Genomic DNA, 15,649 nt, shown 5'->3' with positions numbered 1-15,649 from the left:
ATGGCTTTCACAGGAAGTGGCGTCCGTAAGTTTCCTCCAAACGTCTTGTTCCCACCTCACGTCATGACCCAGGGGATTCATCTTTACAGATTTTATGTTTGTGCCATAATCTCCCTGTGGTTCTCCATATGGTTCTCTGGTTCTGTGCAGGGATCGAGGGGGACGATAACCTCCAGTCCATGCTGGTGGGAACCGTGATGAGGAAGATCAAGTCTCGGACCTGGAAGAAGCAGCGATATTTCAAGCTGCAGGACGACTTCATGACGATCTGGTACAAGTCCAAGAAAGCCGGCAACGCCCACTCCACCTGTAAGCGGAACCCCACCGGCCAGAAACCCAAAACTGCCCCCTCCTCACACGTTCTCCGTGTCTGTGCAGTTTCCGTGAGCGACGTGGAGGCCATCAGAGAAGGTCACCAGAGCGAGGTCCTCCTCAGCATCGCCGACGAGTTCCCGGCCGAGCGCTGCTTCACGCTGGTCTTCAGAGGACGGCGGGCCAACCTGGACCTGGTGGCCGAGTCTGAGGAGGAGGCCCGGTCCTGGATCCACGGCATGAAGAAGCTGATGGAGAACCTGGAGAACATGGGGGAGAGGGAGAAACTGGACCAGTATCCTCCTGTGATCATAGGCCCCGTTACCGCGACAACGTTTTCAGTGAAGACGCATCACTTTTGCGTTTTCGTTTTGGGAAATTATTTATCGTATAACATTGTACGTTTTTGAAAAAGGATGTTAGATTGTTTTTGTAACGAAACCACACACGTAGAGAACAATACTCCATAAATATTAACAATGGGAGGACACAAGAGAACAAGCTAATTAAAACAAGATCAAATGTTGATTTTCGTGTCATATCTACGGGCTGTGGAGCCGCAGTCTGTTCTCCTTCGTCTTCATTCCTAAACGTGGAACCAGGTGGATCGGAGACTGGTTCAAGAAGGCCGATAAGAACAACGACGGCAGGATGAACTTCAAGGAAGTGCGAGACCTCCTGAAGATGATGAACGTGGACATGAACGAGCACCACGCCCACCGTCTCTTCACGGTCAGGCTGTGGCGCACGGTCGCGGTGGCCGGCGGCGCCAGATTAGCGCCGCCCTGAACATGACGACCTTCTCCTTCTGCAGATGGCCGACAAGTCCCAGTCGGGAACGCTGGAGGACGACGAGTTCGTGCTCTTCTACAAGATGCTGACCCAGCGGGAGGACGTGCTGCGAGTCTTCCAGGAGTTCTCGTCGGACGGCCAGAAGCTGTCGCAGAGCGACCTGGAGGACTTCCTACGGGAGGAGCAGCTGGAGGGCGGCGACGTCCAGCAGAGAGCCGAGCAGCTCATCCGGAGATACGAACCTTCCGACACGGGTGAGGAGAACGTCGTCTGGATGCGATCTTCCAGGGTTGCGCGTATACCGAACCTGGTGTCTTCGGTTCCCAATTCCCAATACGATCCGGTGGGTATTATGTCACTCGTAGGTATGTTTTGCGCAGATTTCCAAATCACAGGCTACCGTCTATGTGAGGAGAGGGGATTGAGCAAGAATTAAACCTCATCAGCGTGCACCAGCCATCCACGAAAAAGAAACTGGGGAAACATGAACGGATGTGCAGAGGTTGCTCACGGCATTGCACATCATTTGCGTATATAGTATAAATGAGGCTTTCTGGCATTTATTAAGTATTAAGTTATTAAGTACGTGTCATATCTGTACTCAGTATGGGAAAGTAGCAAGAGCTTAATATTCATATTGGTTCCAAGAATCAGCAAGTAGCTAAATGTTAGTATTCATATCTGTACAAGGAATCGAGAAGTAGCTAAAGGTTAGCATTCATGTTGGTACTCGGTATCAGCAAGTACCTGGAGGTTATTACTCAAACTTAAGGAAGTGGTATTGCTGCATTGCGAGTCTCTTCTGTCTCCCTCCAGCCAAGCTGCTGGACGCCATGACATTCGACGGCTTCCTGATGTACCTGGGCTCGGCTGAGGGCTCTATCTTCAACCCCCAGAGGAGGCCCGTCTTCCAGGACATGAGCCAGCCGCTGTGCCACTACTTCATCTCCTCGTCCCACAACACCTACCTGATGGAGGACCAGCTGAGAGGGCAGAGCAGCGTGGAGGGCTACATCAGGTAGACCTTTCTCAACCACCTTCACTGGGCCGGAACCACCGGGTGCAGTCGCTACATGGTGCAAGTAGCTAGAATTGCAATAAATAAATGGCCCAAACAGCTAACATTAGCTTAAAAATTGCCGGAACCGCTAAAATAGATAGGAATGGCTAAAATTTGGCTTTAAAAAAAGCAAGAAAATTAGCCAAAAATGGTTAAGAATTGCTCTAAAACAAGTGAACTTGCTAAAAATGGCTAGAATGGATAGAACTTGCTTAAAATTCTATTTGTTTAGCATGAGTGGGAGACCTCCCCAAGATGGCGGCGCTGTAGGCATGTCACAGGCGGTGCCGTGAGGCATCTAGTGTTTTATATCTATGGTTTAATCTAGTTGCATTTCCTCAAAACGGCTACAAAATTCACTAAAATAGCTAAAACGGCTGAGAGAAACTCGAGCTAACAGGTATCATTCTAAGTGGTCATTTTAAAATTCCATGACTCTGGTTTTTGTGTTGAACTAATATGAAGGTTCTGAATATTGAGAGTGTTAAACGGCAAAGCTGGCAGAGGTTTCCCGACCTGGAATGATCCTGGGTGACCCCTCGTCACGTTAATCCAACACCTGTCACCAGTAAAGACCCGGAGGAAGTGTTGAGGTGATTAATCGGCGAGCATTAACAGATGATCTCCGGTTCAGAGCGCTGACTCGGGGCTGCCGCTGTGTGGAGGTGGACTGCTGGGACGGCGCCAACGGCGAACCCATCGTCTACCACGGACACACCTTCACCTCCAAGATCCTCTTCAAGGACGTAGTCAGCGCCGTGGGAAACTACGCCTTCAAGGTAGCCCAAGAGTCCGGGGACCGAAGAGGTCTTAAGCTGTCAAGAGGAGAACTCTAGTGAAAATGTACAAAGTACGCAGCATTTCGGGGGTCTGTTTACACGACAACAGTGATAGGAGTTTTCGTATTTCACTTAAAAACGTACTATGAACGGGGCCTCAGATTGAAGCTTTAGCGCCACGCCGGCTTCGCGGCTACATGTTATTGTGAAGCAGAATCCACCAAGCGTTGGATTGTTCACCTCCTAATAGGGAACGTGAGCTGCGTGACGCCGTCGTCAGACAGGATAGTTTTACCCTGCTGATGATGTGTTGTCGCAGTGGCCATATGGAGGCGGATATTTTGAAAGCTACAACGGTATTGGTGCTTATTTCTTCCTTCATGCAGTGCTTCAGTCTTCCATCGACCGTTTCAGACAAAAAGATTATGTTTTGTCTCAAATGCGGGGACAGAGCTGTAGGTCTCTGTGAGTCCCTGGTCCTTCAGTACACCGTGCAGACCTCTATAGTCTCTTTCAGTTCGCGATGCACCACGCCGCGCCCACGTCCTGCCCGTTGGGCCAGGTGCCGTCCACAAGGTGTATTAGTTTCCTCCGATAATGCTCCCTGGTATCCGGTTACAGACTGTCTCTGCCCCGCCCGCAGGTTTCCGAGTACCCGGTGATCCTGTCCATCGAGAACCACTGCAACGTGGAGCAGCAGAGAGTCATGGCCCAGCACCTGAACCTCATCCTGGGAGACAAGCTGCTGAAGAGCACGCTGGAGGGCAAAGCCCCCGTCAGACTGCCTTCACCTGAGGTCAGCCGAGGAGCCGCGCGGTGCCACGTCCGGCAACTTACCACATTTCCACAAAGCGTCTTGTAATTGGAGCAGAATGCTGTTTTCGAGATGTTTTATGTCTCCAGATGTTTGTTAAGGCCCCGTTTACACGACGTTCTTAAGTGAAAACAAAGGTTATGGGTGTTCGTTGCTGAAAATGCAACTTACTGAAGATACTGTGACTCTGACTACTTTTCGAAAACTGCGTAATCCCATTGTTAAGTTTTAGTGCGTATTTCTCTCTCTACTCATGTGTGTGGTTTCATTACAAGAACAACCGAAGCGACCATGCTAACTACTTCGTCTTCAGTGGTTCTGACGTTTACATGGAAACAGACATTGTTTTCAAAACTTCTCTGAAGCCAAAATGAGGGAAACATCAAAATGCTAAATCCGCGTGTTTTCACTTGCGACCCAACGATCTGCAGGAGCTGAAGGGTAAGATCCTGGTGAAGGCCAAGAAGATGGGCGGTCTGGAGGAGGGTCTGAACGGGGCGGTGGAGGAGGCGCTCAGCGGGGAGATGAGCGACGATGACGAGGGGGCCGACATGGACGAAGACAACCTGCACCGGGAGAGCGTCCGCCGCCGGCTGAAGGTGGGTGCGTCGCCAGAGGGGGATCGGCTCAGGCCGGTCAGGAAGTGGATTAGAACGTGTGGACGAGACGCGGGGGGGATTAACCCAAAAATAAATACACTCCGTCTGATTGAGTCCAATCAGTCATTACTCTGATTGCAGTCTGCGACGTCCTGACGTCTGACCCAGTCTAATTCCTGCTAAACTGCTTTCAAAACGCATCAGGATGGGCGTCCGGTTGCAGAGCGCCACTGAAAATGCTACTTTTTGGGAAAATGGTTTCCAAGGTGGAACTTTGTGAAAGTTCTCCAACTGCATTGCGGTGTAGACGGGCGGAAAGTCAAGATGACCAGTCCATATTCTTCTTGGACTGTAAGCAGACGTCATTTTCAGTACATTGCTGCGTAAACGCAAAAGTTTTCTTAAATGGAAACGCATTTGTGGCGTAAGCCCGAGGCCGAGAAGCGTTTCACCTCCACGACCTGAAGTCTGCGTTTTCAGACGGCGGCTCCGTTCAACCGATTGCGGAAACTTTCTGTGAAAGCTCATGCAAAATGGAGCAGATTGAAGGGCGGGAGGCCGACACTGGGTGTTAGATCCAGTGATCTGTTTACACCGCTGACGGACCGAGGCGTTCGGGGACACCGACACACCGTCGACCGGCGGCATTTTCATGAGAAAAAAAAACGGTCCCATATCTCCTCTCCGGGGCGGCGCGTTCACCATGTGGCAGCTCATGTTTATTGATGGCCATGTGAGACCCGCTGGGGCTCCGCAGCCCGTCACGGCTTTGGCTGGAGCCCCGACGGGAGCCACCGTGGCAACGTTCCTGCTCCGACCTGCCGGATCACTTACACCTGAGGTCTGCCTCCGTCTGCAGGCGGCTCCACAGCTGATATATGGAGGGGAAATACAACGCTACGGTATTTATATCATCTGCACCTGGGATGCACCGGCGCCACTTTTTTTAAAAGACGAGTAGAAGTATGAGTACTAACCTTAAGCTACTTGTTGATACAGAGTACCAATACGAGTACTTGCTAAATGCTATAAAGTGTCATTCATACCTAATACACAAACAAAAAGCAAAGGTTATGTGTTGTCACAAACCATCGCCGCAGGATCTCTGCGTCAACGCTACTTACAGTTCACAGAATACAGAGTGGAGAGTAGATTGTATTGTTGTATTGTACTCTTGGACGAGGGACTGAGCTCGCTGTTAATGAGTGTATAAGTCACACTTTAGTCATGATTAGCACGTAGCATCACTGGTGTGTGAGACCTGAAACGCTTTAGCATGTAGCATGTCGCAACACTGGTGCGTGAGACCTGAAACTCTTTAGCATGTAGCATCGCTGGTGTGTGAGCCCCAAAACTCTTTAGCATGTAGCATGTAGCACGGGTTGCAGTTGGTGTTGTCAGGTGTGAACTATTTCCTTTCCATCTGGCGTTATCGTGCGTTTCGTGTGAGCCGATCACAAGCGGCGAGCCCTAAAAGGCAAACGTGAACAGGCGCCAAAAGCACTTTTACTCAAACCAGTGTCCCGAGGTGGTCGGGATTATTCCTCCTTCTCCCTCCTCGCAGAAGTCGAAGCAGCGTCTGTCCAAGGAGCTGTCGGCCTGCGTGGTTTACTGCAAAAGCGTCCACTTCAGCAGCTTCAAGCACGCCCGCATCCACTCCAAGTTCTACGAGGTGGCGTCCTTCACCGAGAACAAAGCTCGCAAGCACCTGCGAGAGGCCGGTGAGTCCGAGCGTCCCCCCCCCCCACGCCACCGTCTTCTCGGATGCGGTGCCTTCACCGTCTCCTCCTTCCGCGCAGGAGCGGACTTCCTCCATCACAACTCCAGGCAGCTCACCAGAGTTTACCCCACGGGCTTCCGGACAGACTCCTCCAACTTCAACCCGCAGGAGATGTGGAACGCCGGCTGCCAAATCGGTGAGGGCGTCGCTCGCTCACATGGCGCTGTTGAGCAGAAACCGTAAAGTTTTTGTCGCCTTTTGGATTTTCGTTTTCACCCAAAAAAAAAAAAAGCTCCGTCTCCAAGGAAATGAGGTGAAAACGTGACTTTTTGGAAACAATCCATCTCCATGGAGACATGAGAGAACGCCTGGCTTCTGCCTCCGCGTAAACATAGAAAACAATAATAGAATATTTCAGCGAAACGATAATAAGAATGTGTTTTCTGTCCAGTGGCTCTGAACTTCCAGACGGCGGGGGAGGGCATGGACCTGAACGACGGCCTCTTCCGGCAGAACGGCTGCTGTGGCTACGTGCTGAAGCCGGGCTTCATGACGGACTCGGAGAAGAGGTTCGACCCCGAGACGCCGCAGCGGCGGGACGGCCACCGGCCCGTCGTGCTCACCGTACAGGTACTCGCCGGCAGGGGGCGCCGCACGTGTCCGTCCATCAGTGAGCTCGCTCATACTGGGTGTCTGTGGTGAAGGTGATCAGCGGCCAGCAGCTGCCCAAAGTCAACATCAAGGAGGACTCCATCGTGGACCCTCAGGTCAGGGTGGAGATCCATGGGGTTCCTCTGGACCAGGCCAAGCAGGAGACCAGATACATTGAGAACAACGGTACGCTTCATGTTCACCCAGATTTACTCAGATCCACTAAGATCCTTTTCAGATCCACCTCAGATCCACTAAGATCCACCCAGACCCTTTTCAGATCCACCTCAGATCCACTAAGATCCACTGAGATCCACTTCAGATTCTTTTCAGACCCACCTCAGATCCACTAAGATCTTTTTAAGATCCAGCTCAGATCCACTGAGATCCTCTTCAGGTCCAACTCAGATTCTTTTCAGATCCACTAAGATCTTTTTAAGATCCACCTCAGATCCATTAAGATCCACCAGATCCTCTTCAGACCCACTTAGATCCACCCGGATCATCTTCAGATCCATTGCGATCCACCAGATTCTTTATATCCACTTAGATCCATCCAGATCCTCTTCAGATCCACTGAGATCCACCTCAGATCCACTTAGATCCTCTTCAGATCCACCTCAGATCCATCCAGATCCACTTGGGTTCTCCTCAGATCCACCTCAGATCATCTCAGACCCCTTCAGATCCACTGTGATCCTCTTCAGACGTTCTCCAGGCTGAGGGCTCCTCCTCTGTGCACAGGGTTCAACCCGGTGTGGTACGACACGCTGCGCTTCACCGTCCACACTCCCGAGCTCGCCATGGTGCGCTTCGTGGTGGAGGATTACGACAAGACCTCCAAGAACGACTTTGTGGGGCAGTTCACGCTTCCCCTGAGCTGCGTGCAGCAAGGTGAGGCCGGATAGAGTGGAAGCGTTTTCAAAAAGTTGCGTTTACCTCCTGTTTGTACAGAGATGGGGCATTTTTTCTAAAAAGTTGTGTTGAGTGTTTTGGGGAAGTTTCTGTTTTTCCCCCCTGTTTTCATAGCAAGTGTGCATTTTTGAAAAGTTCGAATGTCTCCCGTTTCCACGGAGACGGGGCTGGAGCATTTTCAAAAAGTTGCCCTTTTAGCATTTTCGAAAGGTGGCCAGGGAGCACCGTGTGTCGTGCGAACAGAAACGCTCAACCCAAACACTTTGAAGGTCTTGCGCGCTTCACTCGAAATGGTTGCCATGGAAACGTTGCCTTCATTCCGTCTCTAAGTTGGTGAGAAGTCGCTGATCCCGCTGGTTTCTTTTCTTCTCAGGTTATCGTCACATCCACCTGCTGTCCAGAGACGGAACCAGCATTCATCCTTCTTCTCTGTTTGTTCACATCAGGATAACCGAGCTGGAGAAACTTCCAGAACATCCTTAAGAACGCTCCCAGTCCCTCACGGAGTGTTTCATGTTCCGTATTCCATGTGAATTCGTACTCGGCCAAATGTTAAGTGGCTCCTCGTGTTTCCCGAGCGGGAACGAGGAGAACGTGCCACCAGATGTTTCCCCGCATGCGTCTGTCAGTATTTCCTCAGCAAGCCGCTCCTCGTGTCGGAATTCGCCTCCGAACGTTCCCACGGAACCTGAACAACCACAGATTTTCCTCCTTCGGGAATCCAGCAGAGAACCAGGAGCAGAGGACCAAATGAAACTAACATGAGTCAGAATTCCAGGAGAGATTCAGAAGTCCAGATTAAAATCAGAAATCCAGGATGAAGTCAGACTGCCAAGAGGAAGTCAGGATTTCAGGCGGATGTTGGAAGCCCAGGAAAAAGTCGGGAAAATTCCAGCAAAAAAGTTGGAATTCCACAACAAAGTTGGAATTCCAGGAGAAAGTCATAATTCCAGGAGAAAGTCAGAGTTTCAGGAAAAAGTCATTATTGCAGGAGAAGGTCAGAATTCCAGGGTGAAGTCAGAAATCCAGGATGAAGTCAGAATTCCAGAAGAAAGTAAGGATTTCAAGAGGATGTCAGAATTCCAGGAAAAGGTTGGAAAATGCCAGGAGAAAGTCAGAATTCTATAACAAAATCAGAATTCCAGGAGGAAGTCAGAACATTCCCGGAGAAAGTTGGAATTCCATAACAAAGTCAGAATTCCGGGAGGAAGTCAGAATTTCTGGGAAAATAAAAAAATCAGAATTCAGGGGTAAAAACGTCAGACTCCTGAGTTCGAAATTACAACTGTTCGTGGAAAAAAGTCTTGAAAAAATTGGGAATTCTTAACGTTCAGAAATCAGACAACTTTCAGGACTCCAAGAATAAAATCAGAATCAAGAGGAAGAGGAAGTGAAGAGGTTCTGGTTCTACGGTCTACTGTCATGGTTCCATGTTGCTTTCACTGAATTCTATGTTCATAATCATTTTATGTGTTTATATTGTCACTCCTATCTCAAACTTTTTAAGTTACTCTTAAATAAAAATAAATAAAAGAGTCAGAAAAGCTAAAATGGCTCATAAATGTAACAGTTTTGGTAAATATGTAAAACTTATAAACAGTGTTATCTTATTAATCGATTGATTTGTTGGTTAAAATCTTCCGATCTACAATAATCCTGAGTTTTAGAGACTGCTGTCGTCTGATCTCAGCAGATGTGTAATCCAGCTGTTTCTTCCAGGCTGTCTTCAGCTCAGGCCTCGTTTACTTGTTATCGTCCATCTACTGAGCATGTGCAGAACAACTATTTACTACAGCAGCATTTCAGAAAAGTTGCATTTTCAAGCTTTTTCAAAAAGCTTTGTTTCCCACGAAGACTGAGTCGTAGCATTTTTCCAAAAAGGTTGCGCCTACAGTGACTCTGAACGCTATAAAAGTTCCCCATTTCATTTAAAAACATTGTACACGGGGCCTGAAAAAGCTTTAAAGTTCCTCCCTTTCAAATGTTTTCTGTAGAGAAATGTGAAAAAACGTCATCAGACTTGACCTGTTTCTGAATCTCCTCTTTGTCGCTGTGTAGTTTTTGCTTATGTTTGGTGGATTTCTGTGATCTGTACAGATTCTATTACCCATCTGTGTCAATGTGTTTTGATACGCTATATTTTTGTATCCGCACTGATGTGTGCTGTACAGTCTGGCACGTTGTTGTCTTCATACGGCTCTTTGTTTTATAATAGATTTGAGCTTATATCCATTTGCCACATCCAACCCAAATAAAGACCTCGGCTTCACTTCCTTTTTAGCTCTGTGGGTTGTTTTTTTTCACCTTTCGGTATAAATCACTAAAATAATACTTGATGAGTATTTTTGGTGTTAATGCTTTTTGGTTGATTCTATAAGAATTTGTATGACTTCTTAAATAAAAAAAAAAGTTGATTGTTTTCATGAAGATGGAGTCGTAGCATCTTAAAAAAGTTGCGCTTTCCTGCATTTTCATGGAAACAGAGTTGGACGACTTTTAAAAGTTATATTCCCCCCCCCCCCCCCCCCCCCCCCCCCCCCCCGAGTGTTTTTAAAAAGTTGCATTTCCCCGTTTTCACTGAGCCAAAAGACCAAGACCTGTCTCGTGAACTATACCAACATTGTGTTGTTGTTGTGTAGGTTTTTTTTTTTGGTGGTTTTTTTTATTGAATACAAAATACAAACTCCTGTAGAGAACGATATACAAACCAAACGCTAGGGGGCGTCAAAGGTACACAAACAATAATAAAATTAAATAAAGTTAAATTAAATAATTCCGGAATGGAGCATTTACATTAAAATAGCAACAGTTTAGAAATATTGTGGCTGGTGATCCGTGCAATTTGATTCTTGTGTGTTTCGCTGCTTGGCAGCTAACCGGAAGTGTGGCACTCACAACCGGAAGTGTCCCGCTTACAACCGGAAGTTTCTCGGCTCCTGGTGCTTTCTCTCTTCTCCGATACACACGTGCAGTGCGACTGTGATTGAACCACGTCAACATGGTGGGGAAGATTAAACGCGTCCGGCAGAAGCTCCACCAGGACGCGGTGAAGCTGCTCAGCCCGGACGGCCTCTCTGGGAGCGGCGCGAAGCCTCCGGGATTGTCCGCTGGAGCTCCGAGCGGCGGCGGAGGGGCTCCGGGAAGCGGCGGAGGGGCTCCCGGAGGCACCGGAGATACGAGCCAGGCTCTGGACGGAGCTCCGCAGGTCAGCGATTTCTCCAAACTAGTCCAAAATAGTCATTGGCATCTCGTTGACGTCCACTAACTCGCCCAAACGCGATGGATCTTAAAAAGCTGCGGTGTTTCGAATTAAGTTGTTCCCCTGTTAATGCGTGACCGACTTCCTCTGGTGACTGTCCAGTGCTGACTGTCTCGTGAGAAGCAACCCAAACATGGACACATTGAAAGAAATTAAACATACAAGGATACTGTGTAGAGATTCTGTAGTCATTCAGTGTGTGTGAGTGTGTGTGTGTGTGTGTGTGTGTGTGTGTGTGTGTGTGTGTGGGACATAGACACAGACATATATGTACAAAGACATAAGCTCATTCATTATACACTATTAACTGCAGTAGCTCATGTAGCATTGTGGCAGCCATCTTGGATGAGGATCCTCCCCTCCATTAATTTCTATTGACAATATTTCCACGATCTAAATAACCAGAACTCAGTGTGTCTCCAGCACATTTTCACCTGGTTTGGTTTCTCACAAACGACACGCGTTTTCAATATCCAGATTTAATTTTGTACCTTCAGAGTACGGCGGGGCCATGTGCCCTTTTATCAATATTTCAATATTCTTATGCCATATCACAATGCGCAAATTATATATGTTGGTATTTTGCTTTAGCCAGAAATCAACACTTTTGATGCATGCAATCACACTAGTATGACGCTGCTAAAAGATAGTGACACTGGAATATCCACAACATAGTAGTTTTCTATATCTCACAGAGAACCGTCCGTCATACATTGAGTATATTCGATATATTGCCCAGCCCTAATTAAACGGTCGTAGTAGTGGAAAGTTAAAGAAAGATATAATTGTAATTTTTGCTTATTATTTCCACAGGCCCTGACGGGAATCTCCTTGCCCTCGGGGATCTTTGCAGGAACCAGGATCACTCCAGAAGCTCTGGTCCAAACCCTGAAGTTTGACGCTCCAGATGTTCAACCTGCCGTGAAGAAAGGTAGGGAGTCCTGGAAACCCTTCAAATTATTTATCGCGCTGCGTTTTGCCTAAACGGAAGGGAAGCTTTGTTTTGGGAGTGTCAACTTTTGCATTTCTGTGACTACGTTCCAAGTGAAAACGGACCACAACAAAAAAGTTAAAGATGGCGTTGAACTAATTACTACACCCCCCGATTGCTCATGACCAGTGGGTTCAAGGAAAGCCGTTTTCCTCGTTTCCACAGAGACGGCGCATTTTCAAAAAGTTGCCTCAATAGTTCAACCCTGCATTGAAGGGTGGTGTACTTCCTGATACGACCACTTGGTGGCGCATACAGCTTTGTCGGTGTGACACGACACTTCCACTCTACACAAGGTCAGAGCATTTTCATTCTTTTTTCTTTTTTTTAATTTTAATCTCGCGTTAACATTTGTGTCGATTTAATTTTAAGAGTGACGACGACCTGTGGAACTCAAATCTCTGGCGTCAAATGACGACGACGTCTCCTTTGGTTTACGAAGGTTGCAGAACCCCCGTCAGTAAGAGTTCCTCTGTGGGGGGGGGGGGGGGGCGCCGTGGGTGTGGTTTGGCGGCGCGGTGGAGCAGCGGAGTGGACGGTTAACGTGTTGACTGGTGTTCAAATCTTATCTGCAATGTTCAGACAGGCTGATTTCTATCTTCCACCGCGCAGAGAACAACCAGTGATGTGCTGAGGTCTGCAGGGGGGGCTCAGGTTTCTGTGTGTGTGTGTGTGTGTGTGTGTGTGTGTGTGTGTGTGTGTGTGTGTGTGTGTGTGTGTGTGTGTGTGTGTGTGTGTGTGTGTGTGTGTGTGTGTGGGGCGTCGTCTTTCCAGTGCGAGACGGGCGGCAGATAGCTGCGATTACATCCTCCTCACCTTCCTGCACCCTCTGACACATTCCATCTCCTTTCTAATCAATAAACCGAACGAAAACCCATCAAGGATATTTTCTGTTTTCAAATGTTGACATTTTTTTTTTTAATTAATAAAAACAACAAACAAGCAAATTTTTTCCCGGTTCCTCCCCCTGATGGACCTGGTGGCCTCGGCCCCGGTGGATAACGACGTCTGACTGTGGAGGGTTTTACGCCCCGCTCACACTTTTAACGACTTCAAGCGAAAACGCTGAACTTTTTGAAAGCGGTGCAGATCTGTGGAAACGGGGCGAAGACGTAACTTAACTCCTTAAACAGGGGTGGAGGTGGGGGAGGGGGGGTGGGTTTGAAAACACTCGAACTCCATCTTCAGGAAAACGGAGAAAAATGCAACGCTCCATTTCCATGGAAACGGGGGTGGGGGAATGCAAGTTTTTGAAAACATTCAAACTCCCATCTTAATAGAAATGGCCGAAAATGCTACTTTTTGAAAACACTCCATCTCCATGGAAACGTGGGGGGGGGGGGGGTGCAGCTGTTTGAATGTTTTCTAACTTTGTCTCCATGCAGGTGGGGGGGGAGGGGGTGCGCAACTTTTTGAAAACTCTTTGATTCCGTCTCCATGGAAGCGGGGGAAACTAAGCTCTTCTGTGCATGTATGTGTGGTTTTATTACAAAACCAAGCGACACCAGATCGTTTTCAGCGTCTTTCTGTGGTTTCCGTGGAAATGGAACGTAAACGAGGCCTCAGAAATCATGAACACTGTTGTTGATTTTGTTTTCCCAACAAAATGTGTGTCGACAGACCCTGAAGAGAAGAAAACCAAGTCGAAGAAGGAGAAGATGAAGGAGAGGAGGGATCGCTGGCTCAGCAGTGAGTTTATGTTCTTCCTCTTATTCTCTCCACCCGATTCAGACGCAGCCTGGCTGGAGGTTCCGCACGGTTCCGGCGCAGAACGCGGCCGTCGGTTCCTCCCCATTGAGTGTAATTCTAACGCCGCCCCGCCGTCTCGCGTCCAATAATCCAGACGAAGTGGCGGAAACTCGACTCCGCCGGCGGTGTATAATTAGCGCTTAATGGCCGACGTGTGTCTGCGCCGCTGTAACGGAGGCCGGCGGTTTCCAGGAACGGGACAGGAAGTGACGGCGGGCGAGAATTAAAACGCGGGTCTGACCCTCTGCCCCTACAGAGATCGGCACCATCATCCAGACCAAGGAGAGGCAGCGGGCGGAGGCTCAGAGACGAGCCACGCCGGTGGTCGGTGACATGCGGCCGCTGGCCGACGCCCTGCCCGAGCTCTGTCAGCTGATCGCCCCCGCCGCCGCCGCTGGGGGGCCCACCGCTCGCCGCAAGAGCAGGAAAACCAAACCGTGAGTGAGGAGGAGGGAGGAGGTCCAACGTGACGCCCAGAAGTCAGAATGCCAAAACGGATCCCAAAATGACGCTACGAATTGGCGTTGAAACAAGTTTGCCGAGCTTCACGTTCCTTCGCTCACCTCCACTGTTTGGTTTGTCGTCCTGTCAGGGTGAAGAGAGCCACGCCCACCGACTTCAGCCAGATGAAGCCCGCCCAGAAACGGACACTACTGTAAGCCGATTTTTTTTTTCCCCGCCGCGCCTTGCATCGTAGCGCTCGCGCCGCGTAACGCCAACTCTGCTGTACCCGCAGGGAAGCGGAGCGCAGCCTCTTCTCCGACTCCCTGAAGACGCTGTCCACGACAACCAACCCCCTGCTGGACATCGGCGAGCAGCTGAGGAAGAGGATGAGGCAGGAGGAAGAGCACAGGCCCAGCTAGCGGTCCGTCGGAGTCTGCCGCCCAGCGAAACACGAGCGAGCGCGACGAGCCAAACTCCCGCCAGGAGCCCACTTCCTGCTCCGCCCACTTCCTGCCGGAGGTGAAGGGACGGTCCTCGGAGGAGAAGGAGCTCCGGACGCTTCCACACTAACCGAACGTTCTCGTCTCTCGGTGTGGACGAAGAAGAATGATTCCCTGCGGAGGAATCGATCGGCTCTCAAGGCCTTGAATCTGACGACCGGTAGAAGAACGTCTGATCTCTGGAGATGTTTTATATATATTCTAGAGACTTTAGATTCTTTAGAGACTCAAATTCTCAATCATAAACGGACTGATTTATCGCCTTTAAAGGCAAATTAGGTTTGGATATTTTTTCTTTTGAGTTTGATCAAACTTGTACCGTGTGACGGGTCGTGTGCCGATTCAGATTAAAGTTCACGATGTGAAGAACCCCGCTGGTTTCCTACAGGCTCTTTCACTCGACGAGTCCATGAAAGCTCAGCAGAGGAACCAGAGAGGAGGTGAAGAACCAGAGTTGGGCGGTGGAGGGAGAACCTGATCAATACTGCCGGTGTTCCGTCAGCCATTAGTGCCGATGAATAATTGATGAGATGCTCAGTGTCAAATTAAAGTCATCAGCTCTCTTTGTTAGCAGGTTGGGTTTTTTTTTGCAGAACGCCGGACGTTCCCCCTGACGCAGCTCGGTTCTCACTGCGGAACGCCGACTGGTCCTCGGCTCACCGTGTTCTCCGTCTTCTGCAGAGACTTCCAACAGACACGCTTTGTCACGTTCCACATTTAGTTCATGGGGCTGTGTGTGGCGGGCCGTCACAATGGGACGCACATTCATTGTTTTCAACAGGTTTTTACAGGCAGGAACCAAACGGGTAGAACACAGAAGTAGGGATCATGGTAAGGAACCACATGGTAAGGAAAGGCGGTCGAATTTAAGCAGCTTGGAACCAAGTAGGAAATGATGGGTAGGAACCAAGTAGGTAGGAATGATGGTAGACTGGATGGAGAGGAGAAGCATGATGCTTCCTCCACCGTGTTCCACAGTGTTCAGTGTGATGCTTCCTCCACCGTGCTCCACGGTGTTCAGTGTGATGCTTCCTCCACCGTGCTCCACAGTGTTCAGTGTGATG

At 49.2% G+C, this 15,649-nt stretch overlaps 2 protein-coding genes across 2 annotated transcripts; both read left to right on the top strand.

Annotated features, from left to right (window-relative positions):
* LOC308147771 (1-phosphatidylinositol 4,5-bisphosphate phosphodiesterase delta-4-like) lies at positions 1-9,883 on the top strand (the record flags this gene model as incomplete). The annotated part of the gene is made up of 15 exons (XM_080520104.1): positions 1-25; positions 151-309; positions 379-607; positions 915-1,044; positions 1,127-1,358; positions 1,921-2,122; positions 2,799-2,943; positions 3,587-3,739; positions 4,189-4,356; positions 5,921-6,077; positions 6,156-6,272; positions 6,528-6,706; positions 6,781-6,913; positions 7,472-7,621; positions 8,016-9,883. The coding sequence occupies 15 exons, from the start codon at positions 1-3 to the stop codon at positions 8,123-8,125; spliced, it is 2,289 nt and encodes a 762-aa protein (XP_080376230.1). The 3' UTR covers positions 8,126-9,883.
* A 726-nt stretch (positions 9,884-10,609) lies between these two features.
* slx9 (SLX9 ribosome biogenesis factor) lies at positions 10,610-14,955 on the top strand. Its single transcript, XM_080519887.1, has 6 exons — positions 10,610-10,847; positions 11,715-11,832; positions 13,513-13,581; positions 13,898-14,078; positions 14,234-14,296; positions 14,378-14,955. Exons 1-6 carry the CDS (start codon positions 10,641-10,643, stop codon positions 14,502-14,504), a joined length of 765 nt encoding a protein of 254 aa, XP_080376013.1. The 5' UTR covers positions 10,610-10,640; the 3' UTR covers positions 14,505-14,955.
* Positions 14,956-15,649: the final 694 nt, after the last annotated feature.

Source organism: Blennius ocellaris (assembly GCF_963422515.1).
Source record: "Blennius ocellaris genome assembly, chromosome: 24".
In the NCBI taxonomy this organism is placed as follows: domain Eukaryota; kingdom Metazoa; phylum Chordata; class Actinopteri; order Blenniiformes; family Blenniidae; genus Blennius; species Blennius ocellaris.
This window is presented reverse-complemented; position numbering and strand designations above follow the sequence as displayed.

Excerpts from the sequence above, each read along its gene's own strand:
- slx9 (XM_080519887.1), top strand. The coding sequence starts at position 10,641 with ATGGTGGGGAAGATTAAACGCGTCCGGCAGAAGCTCCACCAGGACGCG. Across the intron at positions 11,833-13,512 it reads TCAACCTGCCGTGAAGAAAG|ACCCTGAAGAGAAGAAAACC; the intron begins GTAGGGAGTCCT and ends GTGTGTCGACAG. Across the intron at positions 13,582-13,897 it reads GAGGGATCGCTGGCTCAGCA|AGATCGGCACCATCATCCAG; the intron begins GTGAGTTTATGT and ends CTGCCCCTACAG.